Source organism: Pseudonaja textilis, chromosome Z (assembly GCF_049901715.1).
Source record: "Pseudonaja textilis isolate UNSWEBS1 chromosome Z, rPseTex1.2, whole genome shotgun sequence".
Taxonomy (NCBI): domain Eukaryota; kingdom Metazoa; phylum Chordata; class Lepidosauria; order Squamata; family Elapidae; genus Pseudonaja; species Pseudonaja textilis.
In genome coordinates, this window is record NC_142008.1 from 36,478,106 (window position 1) to 36,497,745 (window position 19,640).

The window sequence follows — 19,640 nt, forward strand, 5'->3', positions numbered from 1 at the left end:
TTGTCTGAAAGATGCATTTTTTTTTCTCCAAAAAGGAAACTGGACTGTTTCTTTCCTTGAAGAAGAACAAGAAAACATTTCACTTCTTACCCAAGAAGCTTCATCAGTTGTGATGGGGGCAATGGATGGGAGGATAGGTACAGACAGTTGAGACTGGATGGTGGGGGGGAAACAAAACACTTTCTTCTTCCTCAAGGAAAAAATAGTCCAGTTGCCTTTTATCTAAGAAAAAAGCACCTTTGAAGCAACTATGACCTGGATGACTGAAAATCTTGACAGACATAGAGCCTTTTTTATAATATAATGATTAGATAGTTTTCAATGAACATGAATAAGACTTTCTTCTGCTCATAATTTAATAGGAAAACCCTAATCTCTAGCCTATATGCAAATGTGTTAATGTATGGGTTACAATATATATTAGTAACGACTGAAATAAAAAATAATCAAAATATACACATTAACAAAAATTGCATGCAGAAATACCTATTAAAGAAAATTGCTTCCAAAATTAAAATATTAAAGAAAATATTAGAGACTTTAATCATCAGTAATTTAATAAAAATGCAAATTTAACCTGCAATATTCCAGACTTTTACTACCTCTGAATGTAGGATATCAATAGCATTTGTTATATTTGTTTTCCAAGATAGGGGTGTCCAACCTTGGCAAATTTAAGACTTGTGGACTTCAACTCCCAGAATTCCTCAGCCCCACCCCACCCACTCACTCCTTACCTGGAATGCGCGCCATCAAACCTGCCTACAAAGTTACTATTTTTCCTTTTTTCCCCCACAGCTGTTCTGCTGTGCCAGGAGATTTAGATTAGCTGGAGAGCAGGAAATTGTCGGATTTCTTGCTTTCTACCTAATCTAAAAGCAGAGCTGAACCTGAAGCTTCTATTATTCAGTGCAGACTCAGGTAGCACATGGCAGAAACACAGATCTCTAAGTGAATCTGTGATTCTGTGAACAACTCAATCTGCCTGCCTGCTTTGCCTGATTTTGGGTAAAAGTTGCTCTTTTTAAATAAAACAAATCAATATTTACATCAATATTTATAATATTTACATACAAGCCAATTTTATGAGTTTGCTTGCAAGCAAATTTTATGTGACAGATTCAGATAGCCGATTGCAGAAAAATAGATCGCTGAATGAATCTGTGATTCTGTGAGCAACTCAATCTGCCTACCTGATTTTGGGTAAAAGTTGTTCTTTTTTTATTAAAAAATTCAGTATTTACATAAATATTTATAATTTAGATACAAGCCATGCCCAGCCAGTCACATGCTCAGCCAGTCACATGACCACCAAGCCACTCCCACAAATTAGGCCACACCCACAGAACTGATTGTTAAGAAATTTGAATCCCACCCCTGAAACAGGGTAAGAAAAATCATAAACTGGGGCAAAACTCACTTAACAAATTTCTCACTTAGCAATATAAATTTTGGGGGCAGTTGTGATTGTAAGTTGAGGACTACTTGTATAGATAACATGAACAGGGAAAGGACATGTGTCCTATAATAGCCACTTTTGTACCAGCTAAGGAGGAGATTCTTGCTCTAAGTGCAGTCTTTCAGGAAGCAATCAACAGTTCTTAGCCTGCTTCTTCTTATCCAATTCTGTCTGAGCCTTGAATAGTAAATTCTTAGGCATGCTTGGATTGCTTCCTGAAGCTCCTATCTGAATGGTCTGGTGTATTTGGTTTTGTATCTGAAGCCTGATGTATAGTAACCACATTTTAAAAAGCTGCCTATACTGAATGTTTTCTTCAAACAAGTGCCTTTGCTGTTCTGCCTTAGGTAGAAGACTTAAAATACAAACTTGCTTCTCAAGAAGCAGAGCTGCAACTGAGAAATCAAGATACTGAAGCTCTGATTACTAAGATAGGGCTTCAGACTGAGAAAGTGAGCAAGGAAAAGGCCATTGCTGATGCAGAGGAGCAAAAGGTCAGTATAATTCCACAATTTAGTCATGTTGAGCTATATTTAGCACAGAAAAAACCTTTGTAGGTGAACAATTTTGAACACCTACCTCTCCAGGGAGCGTAAAATCTAAAGAATTATAATACTTACTCATGTTTCAGCATTTCACACCATGATTACCACTTGACCTTTCTTTACATTATGCATTTTTCCAACCTTTTAGTTCTTTTAATGATATGAAAGAACAATAAGTATGAAGCTCATTCAAGCATATAATGGATGGGGATCTTGAGAATCAGACTAGTGTGCAATACATGAAAGGTCGGAGAGTCATCTCTGAGCACTTCAGATTTTTTTTTAAATTTTAGTTCAATTGAACAGTTCAATTGTTCTTGAAGTTCATTCCATTGACTTGCATCTTCACTTTCAAATTTTGCATTTCATGATGTATTCCAACTGCCAACATTTTCTGAAAAGAACTGTGATTTGGTGATTTGTGGATAGGGTTAAGTAGCATGCAAAGAAGGGCAAATTGGGAACTGGGTTAATGTCAGACCTGTGGTAAGTGCTTAAATCAAAAGCAAGTTGCTAACCCTGAATTTGGTAGAATTTTTTTTAGCCAAATATACAGAGGTGAAGGTACAAAACATTCAGCAAGTGAGTTATTTTTCAGTTTAGATCCAACATTTAAGCTGAGATTTTCTGAGTTTTTTTTCCCAACACCTTTATGGTCTATCAGACTGAAAGAGGCTCCCTACTGTACTTATAATAGGAAAATATATAGTTGGCTGTTTTGAATTTTTGTCGGTCTGAATACCAACTCTCACATCTAAGATATCATTCCTGTTCCACTTCTGTCCTTTTTGTATTTTATCATATTAATTCTTCTCCATTCTTCTTTTCTCTTTGCCAGTGATTCAATTCAGATTATAAATCTGAGGCGGCCAGACTACATGGCAGGAGCAGATTAGTTAGTCTCTTGTTCTTAATGAGAACAAGAAACTGTGTGATAGATGTCATATTATTTAAAACTGAATAATATTCCACATAGGCTAAATTAAAATCAGTAGGCCTGAAACTGTGGAAAACCCTGTTACTGTATAACATCAGGTCCCCTACTACAGATTGTTCTGATGATTTTAGGAATGTTAAGGGATGCTACTAGCATATTTCCAAATACCTAATTAAGTAATTAGACTCAATTCATGATGTGATTATCATGAGCTAATTACCATGCTGGGACAGTTTGCAAGAATGAGACTGTTTTTCATGAAGCTAAGAAGTAGCTCATATATTTTATTTCATCTTTTAGTTTTTCTAAAATATGTTTATAAATTGACTTTGAACTGATTATATCTTTCTATATAACTTTAATTTGAAGCTACTTTAAAAATGTGCTTAGTTTACACAGATTAATCTGAATGATTTAAACTGGTATAGAATTTCAAAAAAACAACAACACTCAAGACCAGACTTATCCATACTGCAAAGAATCCACTTCTGTGAACTCTGTGCAGAACTCAAAAACACCTAGACAATGGAGAAAAGGACCTATACATTGACTACAGAGCTGATTGCATCAAAAGAAAGTCACACAACCCACAACTCCACATCCAACCCCATCCCATCCGATCCAACATACCTCAAAACTAGGCACACATGCCCCTAACTACCTCTATTCCAACCACAACTGGCCTTAAATGCAAGCTACTCAATGCAAGAAGCCTTGTAAATAAAATACCTGACTTTCTCATCTTACTAAGTGCGGCTAAATTCAACTTATATTTGTCTGTGAAACATGGTTCAATGCATCTGTCCCTGGCTCCATTACCACAGTAAGAGACTATCCTGTTTACCGATCAGATCATGAAATCCATAGAGGAGATGATGTTGCTATCTTCTATAAAAAGTCCCTACATCTAAAACACATCCAAGTTACCCAGGAGCTTGCTCTTCCTGAGACCACCGTCTGTGAACTGTCCTTAAATATCACATTTCGGTTTTTACTATGTTACAGAGCCCCTGATTATGACATCGAACATGCAAACAAGCTAAATACACTACTAACATGGGCAGCATCCTGCCCACACACTTTTATCTTTCTTGGTGACTTCAATCTACCTCATATTAACTGGACCCTTAACGAATGTACAACTGAACCCACACATGCAACCTTCTACAATGCTGTAACAAATCTGGGACTGGAACAACTAGTAACCAACAATAGTAGACTTAACAACTGCCTCAATCTTATCTTCTGCAATAGTTTGAATTCAATTTACAGAATACAAATTAAATATCCCTTTTCCAACAGTGACCACAACATGATTGACTTTTGTCTCAACATACATTCACACAAAAGTCATCACAATGATAGCATCCTCAATTATAACTTCAAAAAAGGCAACTATGATCTTATAAACAATGATCTCTCATTCCTTGATTGGCAATTTCTATTCTCTGGATGCAATACTGTAGAAGACCATTACAACATATTTTTACTTGAAGTCAAAGAGTCATCAAAGTATATGTACCATTAACAACTCCCAAAACCAGAAAAAACAAATTACCCATAACAATAAGGAAGCTTCAATCCAAAAAGAAATCACTTTGGCAGAAAAACAAATTTGGTCACGTTGCCAACTTCAAAAGCCAATACAAAAATTTATGCCACCAGATAAAAACTGAATGCACCAATTATATTATATTAAACAAGAAGAAAACCTTCTATGCACCAATTCCGCCCATGCTTTCTACAATTTTGTAAACAACAAACTAAAAGACTCAAGGTCCATCCCACCCTTGAAAGGACCTAATGGTAAAAATTGCAACGACGACACTATTAAAGCCAACCTCTTTAACACATACTTTGGCTCAGTATTTGTAAACAGCAATGGATCATGCCCAGTATTTCCTAGCGAACCACAGACAACTACAATGATCTAATACATATCAATTTTACAGAAGACATCGTTGAAAAAGCACTGCGCAATCTAAATTCATCTCTATCTATCGGCCCAGATGGAATATGTGCCTACTTTTTAAAAAAGCTATCCACTGCCATAGCCGAACCTCTAAGCATAATCTTTGAAAAATCTTTTAGGACCAGCTCCTTGCCAAAACTATAGTCACAAGCCACAGTCATCCCCATCTTCAAAAAGGGAGACCCCAGCCTAGTTGAAAATTATAAACCAATCTCTTTATGCTGCGTCACCTGTAAAGTCATGGAATCAATTATTAACCAATCCATCACCCTCCACTTAGAGACAAACAACCTATTCTCTAATAAACAATTTGGTTTCAGGAAAAAAAAACTTTCATGTAATCTGCAACTCTTACACTGCAAAAACATAACTTTACATTACATTACACTGCAAAAACTACACAACTCAATCAGGGCAAAGCAATAGACTCAATCTACATAGACTTCTGTAGAGCCTTTGATTCAATGGTACACAACAAACTACTCCTAAAACTAAAATCTTATGGTATCTCTGGACACCTGCATAACTGGATAGAAGCAAATGGTCAAAATTGGGAGTGTCCTATCAAATTCTGTACCTGACAACAGTGGTGTCCCCCAAGGCAGTGTTCTAGGACTAACTCTTTTCCCACTCTACATAAATAACATCTGCAATTATATCAAGAGCAACTGCATTCTCTTCACTGATGTTGTAAAGCTATTCAACACCACAGACAATACTGCTACCCTTCAAAAAGATCTTGACTATGTATCAGAATGGTCAATCAAATGGCAACTTCAAATATCAACAAATAAATGCTCTGTCCTACATATTGGCAAAAAAAATCAGAAAATAAAATACAAGCTGAATAGTCAAGACCTGGTTGATGATCCAAACTCTGTCAAGGATCTTGGAGTACTCATCTCTAATGACCTAAGTCCTAGAGCCCACTGTAACTACATAGCCAAAAAGGCGTTAAGAGTTGTTAACCTAATCTTATTTAGCTTTTTCTCTGGTAATATTATACTAATAACTAGAGCATACAAAACTTTTGCTAGACCAATACTCGAATATAGCTCATCAGTCTGGAACCCACATTAAGTATTAACACAGTTGAGAAAGTCCAGAAATATTTCACAAGAAGAGTTCTCCACTCCTCTACTCGTTGCAGAATATCTTATGGCACCAGACTCGAAATTCTAGACCTAGAAAACCTACAACTACGCCGCCTTCGGTCCGATCTAAGTATAGTATATAAAATCATATATTGCAATGTCCTACTGTCAATGAATACTTCAGCTTCGACCATAACAACACAAGAGCACACAATAGATACAAACTCAAGGTTAATCGCAGCAAACTTGATTGCAGGAAATATGACTTCAGCAACAGAGTGGTCAATGTCTGGAATACTCTATCTGACTCTGTGGTTTCTTCCCCAAACCCAAAAACTTTAACCTTAGACAGTCTACTATTGACCTCACCCCTTTCCTAAGAGGCCTGTAGGGGGCATGCATAAGCGCACCAACATGCCTACCATCCCTGTCCTATTGTTTCTTTTATTTTTATTTTTTATTTTTCTTATATGTATCCATGTATTCATAACTATGTTTTTACTTATACCTATTATTTTGTAAGCAATTGGCAAAAATAAATAAATAAAATAAAATAAATATTATAAAGCAGACATATATATTTTTAACTGTAGAGCCATTAATACAGTATCTATACTATATAATATAGTAGCACTAGGCATGCTTTCTTTTTATTTTATGAAATATGCCCATGCATTTTTAGACAGTCTTTCTTCCCTGGTTAATTCAATAAATTCTTGCTAATGTGCTGAGAAAATGAAAACTGATATATTTTCAACTCTCAATAGTAATAATTTGCAATGTGTGTGTGTGTGTGTGTGTGCGCGCGCACGCGCACCGACGCATTCACACACACACACACATACACACACACACTCCTCTTTGAACTGGTGGCGGAAGTATCTGAAGATTGAACCACTGAGTAATTCCCTTTTTGCTTCAGTATTAAAGGTCAATCATATCATGCAATTGCTCTTCAGCTGCTATAACTATTTTTCCAGTTAAGGCACCCCAAGGAGATACTCCAGGAATTATACAGGTGAGTGGAGACAAGAGTGGGAATCTGGATCCAGGAGATCGAGCTATTCCTGCATTCATGATGTTTTGAAAAGTATATTTGAAGACTGGCAGCGCCAAGTACAGGTAGTCCTCGACTTATGACCACAGCTGTATCCAACATTTCTATTGCTAAGCAAGACATTGTCCATTTTATAACCTTTCTTGCCACAGTTGTTGAATGAATCCTGGCAGTTGTTAAGTTAGTAACATGGTTGTTAAATAAATCTGACTTCCTAATTGACTTTGCTTGTCAAAATGTTGCAAAAAGTCACAACCCTGGAACACTGCAACCATCATAAATATAAGTCATTTGCCAAGTGTCTGAATTTGGATCACATGACCAGGGGGATGTTGCAATGGTCTTAAGTGTGAAAAATGGTGATAAATCATTTTTTTCAGTGCCATTGCAATTTTAAATGGTCACTAAATTAACCGTTGTAAGTTGAGGACTACTTGTACTGTATATTCATTTAAAGTAGCCATTCCAGCTTGATTCCTTCCAGATGAATGGAAGTACAAATTCATAAATTCCCAGAACTTCACACTTGCATGGGAATTGAGTATTCTAACTAGAAACCCTGCATATATAATCCTACATATTTAGAGAGCATTAGTTTGGAAAAGTTTTATTTACATATTCCAAAAACAATTTATGCTGTTTTATATGATACTTGAACAATATCTTATTAAATATTCTGAAATTTCATGTAGAATATTCAGTTAAAACTAAGAATCTGTGTTGCTATAGGTGGTTGCAATTCAAGTGGAAGTATCTAGGAGGCAGAAGGAATGTGAAGATGATTTAATGAAAGCTGAACCTGCTCTGGTAGCTGCTTCTGCAGCTTTAAATACCCTTAATAAGGTAAATATAAAGCATTGCATGATTATTTTTTCTGCATGACAAGTTGTTAGAGAGGAACTTGAAGTTGGTTCTCTCAATCACACCTTAATTTTAATAACAGTTTTCTGTTCCGGTATGGTGAACAAGTCTCTCTTATTTATAGCTTCACTTGTTTACTTACCTTACTATTGGAAGAAGTTAGTCCACCATGTTTGTTAAAAGTTGCATTGACTTTTGAAATACTTATGTCTGTTTTTTTATTTTCAGGTGAACCTTTCTGAACTGAAAGCTTTCCCTAATCCACCAGATGCGGTGACCAATGTCACAGCTGCAGTCATGGTCCTTTTGGCAAATAAAGGAAAAGTACCAAAAGATCGAACTTGGAAGGCTGCTAAACTTTTCATGGGAAAGGTATTTGCAACATTGGCATTTGCTAAAATATATTTTTCATACTTTTTCAGGGCATGGAACTTGTTCATTAAAAACAAAAATTCCCTGAGCCTCTGATGAAAAGGGATGAAGCTTTTGAAAGGCAGCTTAAAATCCTTGTCCTTTCCACTCTAGCAAAAATTGCTATCAACATCCTGAAGAACAGTACTGATGTGTGAATAGATGACTAAGTGCCTGTGAATTTTCCAACCCACACCGATCACTTTAATCCATTGTGAGGGTTTTTTCCCCTTTAGTCACAGAAGATTGCTTGAAGAACAATCACAGAAGATTGCTTGAAAAACCCTGAACTAATTATTTGACATTTTAAAATAAAATATTTAATAATTTAAAAGATATCCTATACTTAAATATTTTGTGATTCTAAGTCGTCTTTTACAGCAGGTCTGCAGAACCTGAAAATGGCAAAGGGCCACCTTGTTCAATTAAAAATTGTCACAGGCTAAGGAAGACTTGCAAGTCCATTGCCCAGCTGTTGGCACCACCACAAGAGCTAATGGCAGCAGTGAGGCTTGGAGGTGTTTACAAATGTTTCTTTTGGAGCAGCAAATTTATTTACTATTTTAAAAATATAGAAAGCTTGCAGACAGGTTATGCACACTTGTTCTATGTGCATCTTCTGACAATATTTGGTTTAATGGCAAGTAACAATAGTAGGATATAGATCGTTAGCAATTATCATTGGCAATTTTGCCAAGCAGATCAGGAGTATTTTTAAAAAGTGTTTTTGTACTAGTTTAAGCAGATTCTCTCTCTCTCTCTCTCTCTCTCTCTCTCTCTCTCTCTCTCTCTCTCTCTCTCTCTCTCTCTCTCTCTATATATATATATATATATATATATATATATATATATATATATATATATCAATTTCTGTTTTCTTTAAAAAAAAAACCTAAAAATCTTTCCATAAAATAAAGATGAAGCAAAAATATTGGTATTGGTAAAAAGGTTTAATTCAGTTAATTTCTTCCATAATTAGGAAGTACTTCTAGATTGCAGATGGATAAGCTTCAAATATACTACATAACCCAATGTTTCGTATATATTTATTTTGTGATTTTCTAGGCTCTCTTCATTATTTGTTTGGATTTTTAAATTGTGGAATCAGCTTGTGAACTTGCAGTGTTGTTTAATGATAACTAGTTAGGTGCTTTAATTGCTACCTTCCAGGTTGATGAATTCTTGCAAGCCTTAATTAACTACGATAAAGAACATATTCCAGAGAATTGTTTGAAAGTGTTGAAGGAACATTATTTGAAAGATTCAGAATTCAGTCCAAATCTCGTTCGTAACAAATCATTTGCAGCAGCTGGTCTTTGTGCCTGGGTTATCAACATAGTAAAATTCTATGAGGTATACCTTTTGATTTAGCTGGGCTTACAATATAATATTTAAATATGCTGTAATTCATAATAGAAGTATTGCCAGCAGAGATAAAATAAAATATTGTATGCACATTATTAAAGATGCATATTGATTTTATTGTTATTATTAGTCACTACTGTTATAACATAGATATCTTATTTGCCTGAAAAGAATATATTTCCAAATTAAAATGTAATGTATAGAAAAAATTTAAAAAGTAGAGAGAAAACAATTTAAAAAATAGATAAAGCATATATTTGTGTGAGATATATTTTTGTGTAATATATATTTGTATATGTGAACATCTGGATGTATTCACACACAGAGACAGACACATATGTACAAACAGATATACATACCAAAACCACATTCACCAAATCCACTAAGAGATTCATGTTCAAAAGGACCTGACATTTCAGGTCTTCTTCCCATTCCTAGGTTTTTTTAGAAACAGAGTGAGTATGTTTGACTATCGGGTAAAGATGGTATCCATTTTAAATTACAATTTAGAGAATCATCCTAAACTGTATAACTCCAGATTTTTTTATTTAAAGCTGAGTAAATCAGTAGTTTTCTTCCATTAATGGACACTTCTTTTCAGCAAAGCTAACATGATTAGTCCTTTCCTTCCATACAACATCCTGTTCTTCCTCCAAAGTGGATCTAAATTATTTCCTAATTGTCTGCAAAAGACAGGACCTTTCATTTTTATGATAGAAAAATATGGTCTAGTCCAGGTCTGTCAAACTTGTAACCTGCGGACCGGATGTGTCACATGCTGGCCACGCCCATGCCCGATTTAGCTAAGGGGGAAAAAGTCCCAATACATCACATTATGCTGCCACGATGATGCAAGTTTGACACCCCTGGTCTAGCCTCAGCTGATGTTAAGATGGTTAGGATGGCATCACCATAGAAGTTCAATATCTTTTGGATCACTGTTTCCTAGGAAGATTTGTAGTTGTCTTTTAAGCAATGGAAGGAAGATCTGCAGGTTATTATTGTGGGAGGGAGCAGAATAGATGGGTGGTAGAGTGAAGCGTGGCCAAAAGGACTGAGATGGAGAAGATGCGGGAAGCTGAAATACATGCTGTTGCCATAAATGCAAGCAAGCTGCCAAGCACCTGAATTTATAAACAGAAAAATATAATTTGATTCTTGAATGCATGAATGCAGTATCAGACCATAGGGTCATCTATGTTAGTCTTAGACATCCTTAACTAGAAGCAGTGTTTCAAGCTCTCTAGATATTCTCCAGTGGCATTTGAAGACTCTGGGGTTGGTATCTGAGCATCCTGCATACAAATTATTTGCTCTGAATTTTAACCGTGGAGAGGGAGCTGCAGTGGCTGAAAGGACCAAACACAAATATCATTTCTTCCATGCTGCTGTAATATTAAACAGTCACTGAATTAATGGTCATTAAGCAAGGTATATTTGCACTTGCTAAGCAAGCTGCTAAAATCTGGAATAATACCATGCTTCCCTCTCACTGTTGCTATTAACAAAACATGATTACTGATTTTACATATGTAGATGTTGTTGTCTACATTCATTGCTCATACTTGTAATGTGTGATTAAATTATTTCCAGTTACACTGAAATATACTACCTAATAGTAAATGTGAATGCATTTTTAATCTTAAATACACAAATAAGAACAGTATCTAAGTTTGACTAACTAATGCTCCAGAAAAATATATCTATACTAAACTATGATTTAGAAATCAGCTGTAATACATTACTGGAAAATACAAGAAATTAAAAAGCATTATTGTAATTCACTGAACTTGTTAGCCTTCCAGTGAATTATAAAATTTTATAAACAGCAGTTTTAAAACTCCAGAAATAAATTCTCCACAAATGTGGCATCAAAAAATTGGAAAGTATGAGAGTATCTACCATGTTATTTTATGTTATTTTCTGAATTTATTTTTCTGAATGTATAGTTTATGCTATTTTTCTGAATATCTGGTTATATATTTGTAACCAAGATTTATCTTTTCTAAGAGTTCTTTCTTATGACTGAAGGACATTCATAAATCTTGAAAATCTTGAAAAGAAGTAATCCACTTCATGTGAAATATTGTCTAATGAGCTATGTAAATACTATTTTTCCCTTTAAAACAGTAATATATTTCTGTTTTATAAATCATTTTCTAAAAGTATTGTGGACTGCTTGTTTTCCTAGGTATACTGCGATGTGGAGCCCAAACGCCAAGCATTGACCCAAGCAAATGCTGAACTTGCAGCAGCCACTGAAAAGCTGGAAGCCATCAGAAAAAAACTTGCTGTAAGTATAATTCCAGTCCCAGCATCATTCCATTCCTAAGAAAGCATAATATTTTTATTTCTTCTTGTAATAATGATAAGTGATTTGTGTAAAATAGAAAATATCTTACTGCCTTATATTTTTAGATAACAATTGCTATTGTGATGTTAAAGACAAGAGGTGGCTGAATTTGACGTTTTGCCTTTTTCCATGGACTAGCTACATATGATCCATCCAGAAGTGGTATTCAGCAAGTTCTGACCTGTAGAGAACCAGTAGCAGAAATTTTGAGTAGTTTGGAGAACCGGCAAATACCACCTCTGACTGGAGATTTTACAGTCTCCTTCCCCTGCCATGCCCACCAAGCCACGCCCACAGAACCAGTAGTAAAAAAAATTGAATCCCACCAATATCCTTTTGGTAAAATAAATACAAGCTATTTTGATTAGTTCCTAGCTATAATTAAACTCTAAATTATTCTGAAGTGTATTAGTATAAAGGTTAAGGTTTCCCCTGTCCTGTCATTTCCAAAGGGGTGATTTCCACTTCTTAGCTTTGGAAGCCAGAATTGTCTGAAGACATTTCTACTGTCATGTCGCCAGCATGGCTATGCACTAAATCTCACGGAATGCGGTTATCTTCCCACCAAAGTGGTACTTATTTATCCATTTGCATGCTTTTCAATGGCTACATGAGCAGGAACACAGGCAAATAATGGGAAGTCACCCCAGCATCAGGTCTCAATTCCAGGCTATCAGCTGGAAAATTGATAAACTCAGCATCTTTAATCTCTGAGTCATCACACCTGAGGTATTAATATACCTGGATTAGATTTCTAAGATCCTCTTCTTCCTTACCCACTATTTGATTAGTGCTCATGGTATATGGCACACACTATAAAAAGCTTGATTTTTTTCTTAACAGCAATCTTAATATTCTTAACCCCACAAACAACTATGTTAAAACACCAACCATCCTATGCAGTTACTTTGCTTTTGGACAGCACATTTATCCCATGCTTTGATCCTTTTGCTCACTGGGTTTTTGTTGTCAGTGTGTCTACATTATGCACGTATTCTAGATCTTGAATTTCTTTAAAAATATTGATAGTCAACCCCATCTCATGGATTTCCAATGGAATGTTTTCCTGCAACCTAGTTCTTTCCTTAGGGAAAATGTACTAATTTTTCATGCAGAAGTTATTTTTCTGGCTGGTAATTTTCTGTAATGATTAATAAATGTTGCAGCTATTACTTGGCAATCAATAATACATCATCGGTTTCAAGATATTGTGCTAACAACCCATCATTTTTAATGCCCACTAAAATACACTTCAAAATGACTAATTTAATCCTTGTCAGTACAAAATGAACATTATAGTAACAATTTTAAAATACATTTTCTAAGTTTATCCATGAAAATAGTTTGCATTGTTAAAACTATGAGAAATATTTCAATTTTAATATATAAACAAGGTTTCTCTTGATGTAATCAAAAGATATTCATTTGCTTAAAAATAGGCAGATAAACTAAGTTTCCTGAATACTAGCTGAGGAGAATTTCCTTTGCAACTGCCTTCTGTCATGATTTATGTTCTGATTTATAAAGAACAAGATTTTGCTATTAAAAATATATTTGATAATTCAAGAGTATAAATTACTTTCTAGCCTTAAATATATTTATTATAATAATCTTAAAATAATACCCTTTAAAATTCATAATTCTTCTACTTTTATAATTTTATTTCACTATGATAAAATGGGTTAAAAGTCATATTAACTTTTTTTTAATAGGGACCAAACAGAAAAGGAGAAATGAACAAATATAAAGGGAAGTTAATGTCTAATCCTGTAACCATACTGAGTAAAACAGACTAAATCTGTGAAAATTATCAAAAAAAGATAATTTTGGATTTGCTCATGGATACAGTTTTAATAACTTCATTTCATATAATTGAATAAATAGCCTTTACATCATTTCTTGGCCCATTGTCTTATTAAAATAAACACTTATGCACTAGTATAAATTAACAATAAAGTTGTAACTTCTTGAATAAAAATATTTTGGGGGTCCTCTCCAGGTATTAAGAGCATTTTGTCATAAGAAGTAAAGATTTTTTTAAGGCTACCACAGTCAGACAGTAACATATTAATGGAAGCCAACCATATCAGCAACCATCCCAGCTAGAGAGAAAAAAACACAACAGGAGAAAACATAAGATTGAGAGAAAGGGTACTCAAATTCAAATTCAAAAACTGGTAGAAAGAAGTAGCAGTGGTGAGACAGGTCTTGAAATACCTGTAGGAGATGGGTAATAGTTTATGAAGGCAACTTAAAGGAAGATAGGAAGCATGTTAATGGTACTAGCCGTTACGTTCTGTTGCAAAAACCAAGACATGCAAGCAAGAATTAACCAGAACTGATCAGAAAGGATCATGCCAGAGTGACCAAACGTGACAAGTGAGAGTGGGTTAAAGAAAGGATCAAGTTTGAGCAGGTCAAGATCAGATACAACACGTGATCAAGAAAGGAAAACCAGAATAGTCCATGCCAAAGGGCTATCACCACAAAGCCAAAGCCAGGAGAACTAGAGCTTCATGTTATGTAACAAGAGCTAGAACAGATAGTCCTTTACTTATAATAGTTCATTTAGTTACCATTTGAAGTTACAATGGCACTGAAAAAAGTGACATATGACCATTTTTCACACATGATTGTTGCAGCATGGTCATGTGATTTACATTTGGAAACTTGACAACTGACTCACATTTATGAAGTTACATTGTCTGGGAGTCATGTGATCCCTTTTGTGACCTTCTGACAAGCGAAGTCAATGGGAAACCAGATTCACTTAAGAATCGTGTTACTAATTTAAGAACTGCAGTGAATCATTTAACATATATTACGAGAAAAGTTGTAAAATGGGACAAAACTCACATAACAAATTTGTCATTTAATGACATCAATTTTGGGCTCAATTGTAGTTGTAAGGTGAAGACTATGTATTAGAAGATATGGCATTGGGCATGATGTCAAGCAACGCCCCAATCAATCCAATCAATCTTGACCGTAAAGCAATAGACACAATTTACATAGACTTCTGCAAAGCTTTGATTCAGTAATGCATGACAAACTACTTCTGAAACTTACTTCTTTGGGCATCTCTGATCCCTGCACAAGTGAATAGCCACATTCCTGTCAAACAGGCAATAAATAGTCAAAATAGGGAGGGCCCTATCAAATCCAGCACCAGTTAACAGTGGTGTCCCCAAGACAGTGTTTTAAAATCCACGCTCTTTCTGCTTTACATCAATGACCTATGTGATCATATTAAAAGCAGCTGCATCCTCTTCGGCGATGACATAAAATTATTTAACACCACTGACAATGGCTGCTGCACTACAAAGTGACCTTCAGTATGTGTCAGAATGGTCACGTAATTGGCAACTCCAAATTTCAACTAATAAACTAATACTCTGTCCTACGCATTGGAAATAAAAATCAGAACACCAAATACAAGTTGAGCAGAAACAATCTTGTAGACAACCCTCACTTTGTCAAGGACCTAGAAGTACTCATCTCAAATGATCTAAGCCCCAGAGCTCACTGTTAACAGAATCGCCAAAAAAACATTAAAAGTTGTTAACCTTATTTTGCGAAGCTTCTTCTCTGGTAACATTGAATTGCTGACTAAGGCATACAAAATCTTTGCCTACCAATTCTTGAATACAGCTCATCCGCCTGGTACCCACACTGTATATTACATTAACATGATTGAGAGGTTCACTGGCATTTCTCGAGAAGAGTACTCTACTCCTCTACTCATAATAGAATCCCTATGCCTCCAGGCTTGAAACTTTGGGCTTGGGCAATCTGGAACTGCGCCACCTGCCGTCTGATCTAAGCATAGTACACAAAGTACTCTGCTACAATGTCTTGCCTATCAACAACTTGTTCAGCTTCAACCACAATAATACACAGGCAAACAATCAATACAAACTCAAGGTAAACTGCTTCAAACTCAATTGCAGAAAATATGACTTCGGCAACAGAGTGTTCAATGCCTGGAATGCTCTACCCGACTCAGATGTTACAGCCTCAACCCCTCACAGCTTCAATCTCAAAGTGTCTATCGTGGACCTCACCCCATTCTTAAGAGGTCTTTAAAGGGAGTGTGCAAAAGCACACCAGCATGCCTACCGTCCCTGTCTTACTGCCCCCATTTATCTGTGTTTATTTCCTTTGTTCATGTTTATGTTTATGTTATACTTGTTTTCTTGTACATGTTTAACAAACAAACAAATTATTAATCCCAGCACTACAGTAGTCATATCTAACTGAAATAGTAGGCAATAGAGATCAACTCAGCAATAAAGATAGCCAAAGGATAGTTTGTGTGTCTAGACTTGGACTGGGATCACAATAAATAGAATTAAGATAGAACTTAAAATTGGAAGAGAATGTTGTGTAGAGATTAAGAATTAAAATCTAAGAATATAAAAAAATTACAGAGAGAAAGTAGAAAAAATTATACTTCAATTAGGAAAGGGAAGAGGTATCTCCATGTTAGTTTTCTTACCATACATTGCATTCAGGATTTGTTCGTTCATTAAACAATATAGGATCACAGTTAATATTCCACATTGTTGTTCTCCAATTAAAATCTGTCAGAGGAGTTGGTGGAATTTTACTCTGTAGAGTGGGACATCATTACAATCAATACTATAAACAAATTTGAACCAAATTTACTTTATTATCCAGAAGAATTTCGTGCATCTGGCTGGCAAGGCCTTATAGCAGTTTCAGTTTTCCCCTAATAAATAATACTGTCTTATTTTCCTCTAATTGTTTTCTGAACTATTATTTAATAATGTCTTTCTCCAGAATTTTTTTGAGATCCTGACATTAGCTAAGCTCTCTATGTTACTTATAATAGAGCAAAATACAACTAATACCTGGCTCAGATGGAATGGTTTGAAAAAAATATAGTTTTCAATAATTTTACATTCTTGGCAAGTAAAAAGTCTGTATATTTTATTCACAGTTTTTTTTCCCTCGCTTTACAAAAGATTTAGAGTATTAAATAAATGTCTTGAAAATTCTCAATTAAAAAAAATTCTTGTGAGTGAAAAAAATTCATTGTAATACAATTTTTTTTTAATAACACAACTTTGTCTCTTAAAGTAATCCCTTCTAGGAAATGATCTTAATTTTCCACATATATTCTCTTTGCTGAATATGCCATAAAGCCAATAGAGACTGGTCAAATATTCCATTTTACTTGGGGCCTACAGTAGGCTATTTTACTGTATTTCTAATCATCAAGTTAATGCTGATGTCTCAGCCATTTCTGTTCAAGAACTTTAAGCCAAGGCACTTAATTTCTTTAAAGCAATGGAAAAATTATGAGCTTACATTCCAAATTCCATGAACAATTTTTGCAAAATCAATATTTTGTGTAAACAACCATTTGTATAAAATTATCCACAAATATTTTCTCTCATTGGTTGAATTCTATGGATTTCAAGAATGAAAGAATGGGATCGTGGTGATAGGCCAGAAAATGAGCAAGGAGAAGAAACAAGGAACCAATAATAAATTCAGACATTTGATGGCAGTTATGATGTGCAGTACTGATGAGTTATCATATATGAAAATATGAAATAAAACACAATTAATCCATTTCCAATTTTAAAGGAACTGGACCACAATCTATGTAAGCTCACATCATCATTTGAAAAAGCAACAGCAGAAAAAGTCAGATGCCAAGAAGAAGTTAGCCAAACCAATAAGACTATAAAGCTAGCCAACAGACTTGTTAAAGGACTTCAGGCAAGTCAATGTTTCATTCATTCTCTGGTATATATGTGCCTGTGCATTGTGATCCATGTTGCTTAAACATGCTTATCTGTGTTTCTAAAGGTATAGTGGTTTTCCTATTGACAGTTTTCTAATACTTTCTAAGCACTTTGAAATGGGTTAAATATAGTTATAGCATCCACAGTTGTCATTTTATGTGCTTTATTTGCCTAAGAGATAACATTATTCTCCACACAGTCACCTATAAACATATATCTAAACCAATCTTCAAACTTTGGGTGCATCTGCAGTAGAAAACCTGATTCAGTGCTAATCTATTAATCTAATCAGTTCATTACTTTTAATGCCAGTGGTTTGGAAACCCAGCCATCATCAGTTGTAATTATGTTGGAATGGCCATTGGTTCTACCATTTGCAAAGTAATCTGCCACTAATGCTGGGAAATTCTATTGTCTACCTGCAGTTAAAAATGTGCAAGACTAAACAATGTTCTTTAGAACCAAGCCTTATGCAATGTTTGATCACTTTTACTTTACAGTCAATAACAGCAATCAGTAGAGCCTGAAATACAGAAGAGCAAATCAATTCCATGTCCTTAATTATATGTGGAGAATATTTCCCATTTCACATGCATATCTCTCTATAGAAGATCAGAAGCCTTTTATATGTCAGAAGATATTTAGTCATATTTAGTCATATTCACAATAACTTTTGCTATGCAAAAGTTTGGAGTTAGATATTCATCACAGTAAAACATATATAGGTGTTATTCCAGATTTTCAATTCATTTATAATTACGGTTTGGCTGCTAGCCAAAACAGTTTTTCAATTAGTTGTAATACCTGGAAGTTCCAATCTCCATTCTGCTTGCTTATTTTAAAAATATAAGAAAAAACATCCAGGATTTGAAATGAAAATTATATTTATTTTTCAATAGGCACCTCTGAATTAATTGGTAATGGACACTATCCTGATGAAACAAAATATATTCACTCTGTTCTATCTTATGTAATGTATATATGTCAGGTGGATGACTTTGCATCACTTTTAAAAAAAATGTAGATTGAATTTAAACTCTTATTTATCAGATCTGTATATAGACCTGAACACTTTCTGACAGCATAGTCAGTCTATGGGTAAATAAACACTGAGGCTCAGTTCACAACTATTCACATACAATATATTTAACCTTTGGATTGGCATAAAAGCTATTAATTTTCCACCAAGAACAGAATGCATGTCTAACAAACATATTGATATGATATTTAGTGTTTTAATTACTTCTGTTGTAGAAAAACAATGTTATATCAAATAGATGATTTAATACCCAATTTCTAGGCAACACACGGTGTATATTAAATAAACATAAATCCATTTTAAAAAATGAAGTTTCTTTTTTGTAATAATATATATACACAATATCAAGAAAACTGAAAAGTGGTTTGTGGTTGGGCATGACAATTGGCCCATGTATTTCACTGGACTCCAGTCAGTGGTTATCATTTATTATATATTGATTCAGAGAGAATGAATAATAATGCTGTATACAATAATACAATACTGGTGAAAGATGAGTGTGTAATTGATATAGCTTTTATTTTCAATGATATGAAAGTTATCTTTACAAAAGCTCTATGGGTTTTTTTGAACAAAATTAGTTAATATTGGAAACTATACAGCAAGTTAAAATAAACTTAGAAAAGCCAGTGTGGGCTTAAATTAAAAATAACACGACGTTTATGATGACCTGTTAATTACAAAGCATATCCTCTAGCCAATGTATTTAAATGACAAAATAGTAAATTTTATCATTAGCATGTAGCCTCTGCTTGAAAGGTTCTAGCCAA

At 34.6% G+C, this 19,640-nt stretch overlaps 1 protein-coding gene across 1 annotated transcript in view; it reads left to right on the forward strand.

Annotated features, from left to right (window-relative positions):
- DNAH11 (dynein axonemal heavy chain 11) overlaps window positions 1-19,640 on the forward strand; it is a 191,623-nt gene that overhangs the window by 125,769 nt on the left and 46,214 nt on the right. The window contains 6 exon segments of the mRNA XM_087918377.1: window positions 1,807-1,953; window positions 7,794-7,907; window positions 8,154-8,297; window positions 9,507-9,689; window positions 11,893-11,994; window positions 17,671-17,805. Of these exon segments, the coding sequence (XP_087774503.1) occupies window positions 1,807-1,953; window positions 7,794-7,907; window positions 8,154-8,297; window positions 9,507-9,689; window positions 11,893-11,994; window positions 17,671-17,805 (825 nt within the window).